The sequence below is a fragment of the Mirounga leonina genome, unplaced genomic scaffold (genome assembly GCF_011800145.1).
Source record: "Mirounga leonina isolate KUSES-001 unplaced genomic scaffold, KU_Mleo_1.0 Mir_460, whole genome shotgun sequence".
In the NCBI taxonomy this organism is placed as follows: Eukaryota; Metazoa; Chordata; class Mammalia; order Carnivora; family Phocidae; genus Mirounga; species Mirounga leonina.
Genome location: NW_023270765.1, coordinates 194,530 through 197,251, shown reverse-complemented (window position 1 = coordinate 197,251; position 2,722 = coordinate 194,530). Strand labels below are relative to the sequence as shown.

General features: G+C 64.8%; 1 protein-coding gene across 4 annotated transcripts in view; it reads left to right on the top strand.

The window, feature by feature from the left end:
• LOC117999718 (tripartite motif-containing protein 26) overlaps window positions 1–2,722 on the top strand; it is a 21,738-nt gene that overhangs the window by 12,845 nt on the left and 6,171 nt on the right. For all 4 annotated transcript variants that reach the window (XM_034989067.1, XM_034989064.1, XM_034989065.1 and 1 more), the window contains exon 4: window positions 1,169–1,399. In XM_034989067.1, coding sequence (XP_034844958.1) covers window positions 1,169–1,399 — 231 coding nt within the window. The remainder of the gene's footprint in view (window positions 1–1,168; window positions 1,400–2,722) is intronic.

Sequence of the window (2,722 nt, the reverse complement as noted above, 5' to 3'; positions counted from 1 at the left end):
GGTGGAGGCCCTGCCGGGAGGCTGAGCAGTGAAGGCTGAGTGGTGGAAGCCCTGCCGGGAGGCTGAGCAGTGGAGGCTGAGTGGTGGAGCCACTGCCAGAAGGCTGAGCAGTGGAGGCCCTACTGGGAGGCTGAGTGGTGGAAGCTGAGTGGTGGAGGCACTGCTGGGAGGCTGAGCAGTGGAGGCCCTATTGGGAGGCTGAGCAGTGGAGGCCCTGCCGGGACACTGAGCAGTGGAGGCTGAGTGGTGGAGGTCCTGCCAGGACGCTGAGCAGTGGAGGCTGAGTAGTGGAGGCCCTGCTGGGAGGCTGAGTGGTAGAGGCCCTGCCGGGAGGCTGAGCAGTGGAGGCCCTACTGGGAGGCTGAGCAGTGGAGGCTGAGCGCTGGAGGCCCTGTTGGGAGGCTGAGTAGTGGAGGCCCTTCTGGGAGGCTGGGCAGTGGAGGCACTGCCGGGAGGCTGAGCGATGGAGGCTGAGCAGTGGAAGCCCTGTTGGGAGGCTGAGTAGTGGAGGCCCTACTGGGAGGCTGAGCAGTGGAGGCCCTGTTGGAAGGCTGAGTGGTGGAGGCCCTTCTGGGAGGCTGGGCAGTGGAGGCCCTGTTGGGAGGCTGAGCCCTGACGGTCTGAGCTGGGTGGCTTCCAGCTGGCTTCCTCATCTGGTGTGTGAATGGGTGTTCCTTCTCGTGTGTGAGTCACCGTGGCTGTGGGCCTTGTCTAGCAGCAGCTGCTGTTGTGCAGGGGACCGCGGAGGTCCTGGCGAAGTCCTTCCTGTCAGCAAGGGGAGGGAGCCCGGACTCCTAATGGTGGGGGGAGCCAGGGGCTTTGGAGGGGGGCGCTGGCTGCAGGATGAGCACTGAGGGGGAGGCCTGGGAGGGCGTGAGGCGTCCTGGGGACACTGTCTGCTGAGTCCTGCAGCCAGGGCTGCCCGCGGTTGGGAAGCAGAGACCGCGCGCCGCGTGCTTGATCCGAGATGGGGTGTGAGGGGCTGTGCCTGTTTCCTGCTGGAGAGTCGGTGTGGGGGGGGGGGTAGGTTGGGCCAGGTGTGCTCTGAGGTGCCTTAGCGCACGGATGGGGGTGGGAGCCGGCCTCTGTGGCTCTAACAGCAGACGCTGCAGGGGTTCTTCAGCTCAGGGCAGAAGTGTCACCCCCTCTCCCCTCCGCACCCCTGCAGAAGAAGCTCCAGGACCAGAGGCAGTACATCGTGGCTGAGTTTGAGCAGGCCCACCAGTTCCTGCGGGAGCGCGAGCGGCACCTGCTGGACCAGCTCACCAAGCTGGAGCAGGAACTGGCGGAGGGCCGCGAGAAGTACAAGAGCAGGGGCGTTGGGGAGCTGGCCCGGCTGGCGCTGCTCATCTCCGAGCTGGAGGCCAAGGCGCAGCAGCCGGCTGCAGAGCTCATGCAGGTGAGACGCCTCCCCCAGGGCGGCGAGGTCTCCGTCCCACCACCCGCGTGCGTGCGGGACCCTGGGAGAACCACCGCCTCTCAGGCCTCGATTTTCTCTCCTGAAATGTCGGGAGGTCACCCCCACCCGCCCCACCTCCTCTGAGGTCACGTGAGCACAGGAGGACCTGACCGGCATGGTGTCCCTTCAGAAGGCAAACTTTCTACCAAAAAAACAGTTCAAGGAATTTAGAAAGTGCTGTGAAGAGGAAGGGAAGGTTATGCGTGTTTTCATCACTACTGTCCGTCCTCATCTCGACCATCACAGGTCCCTGGCAGACAGCCTCCAGGGGAAGCTGCAGGCAGCCCGCACTGCTGGGGTGGCTGAGGGAGGGCCGCAAGGCGGCTTCTCCCAAGGAGGGACTGGAGGAGACAGGCGAGGTTTTCTGTGGGACGGAGAGCAGGCAGGGTGCCTCTGGAGTACTTCCTGGAGGAGGCGGCTTTGATGCTGAGAAGGGGAGAGCCTTGAACTAGAGAGCAGGTCACCAAGTGGAAACAGCACCGTGCCTCCTTCCTCCTGGAGCCTCCAGGAACAGGAACAGGGCTCACCAGCGTCTGGAGGGGTGTGCTGGACCCTCCCCCTCACGGGTCAGGAGGAGGCTCTGGTGGCTGGGGCTGCCAGCAGCGGAGCCCCCCAGGATCTCCTCCAGGAAGATGCTGTCCCGGCCAGCAGTGTGGCCTCAGGAGACACAGCAAGGCAGGCTCTCCAGGTACATGAACAGGTGGCCTGGCCTGCCTCCCTGCGCGGTCCATTCTGACTCCCAAATCGGGACTGGCAGGGGGTGAGGGCCCTAAATCAGAAGTCGCTGAGGGCCCAGCCGCAGGGCAGGGCAGGAGTCCTGTCCCAGCTGTGCTCCTGGGCCTCTTGTTCTTGTCCTTCATTTTGTCCAAAATGTGTCTCTGGCATTTCCTCCAGATACCACTGTGTTCCCTCGAATTCCTCCATCAGACTGGGACTGGGTCACTTACTGCCCCCTCCCCTGCCTCCTCAGGGCGGGAAAGCCCTCCTTTCCCCGTGGCCACGCCACGTGATGTGCAGTTATGTGGGGGGCAGAGAGAGACAAGCTGGGGTGCTGGTGGGGGCTGAGATCCCGACGGGACCCCCTCCCGCTCCACCCAAGGGAGTGGAGCGCCACTCAGACAGAAGACAGACTGGGAGCATGGGGCGGGGACAGGGTGAGGGCGTGAGGACAGGGCGCAGGTGCAGGGCTGGGGCGAGGTCAGAGGGACGGGGTGCAGGGACAGGATGCGGGGACCGGGCGTGGGGCGGGGACATGGTGCGGGG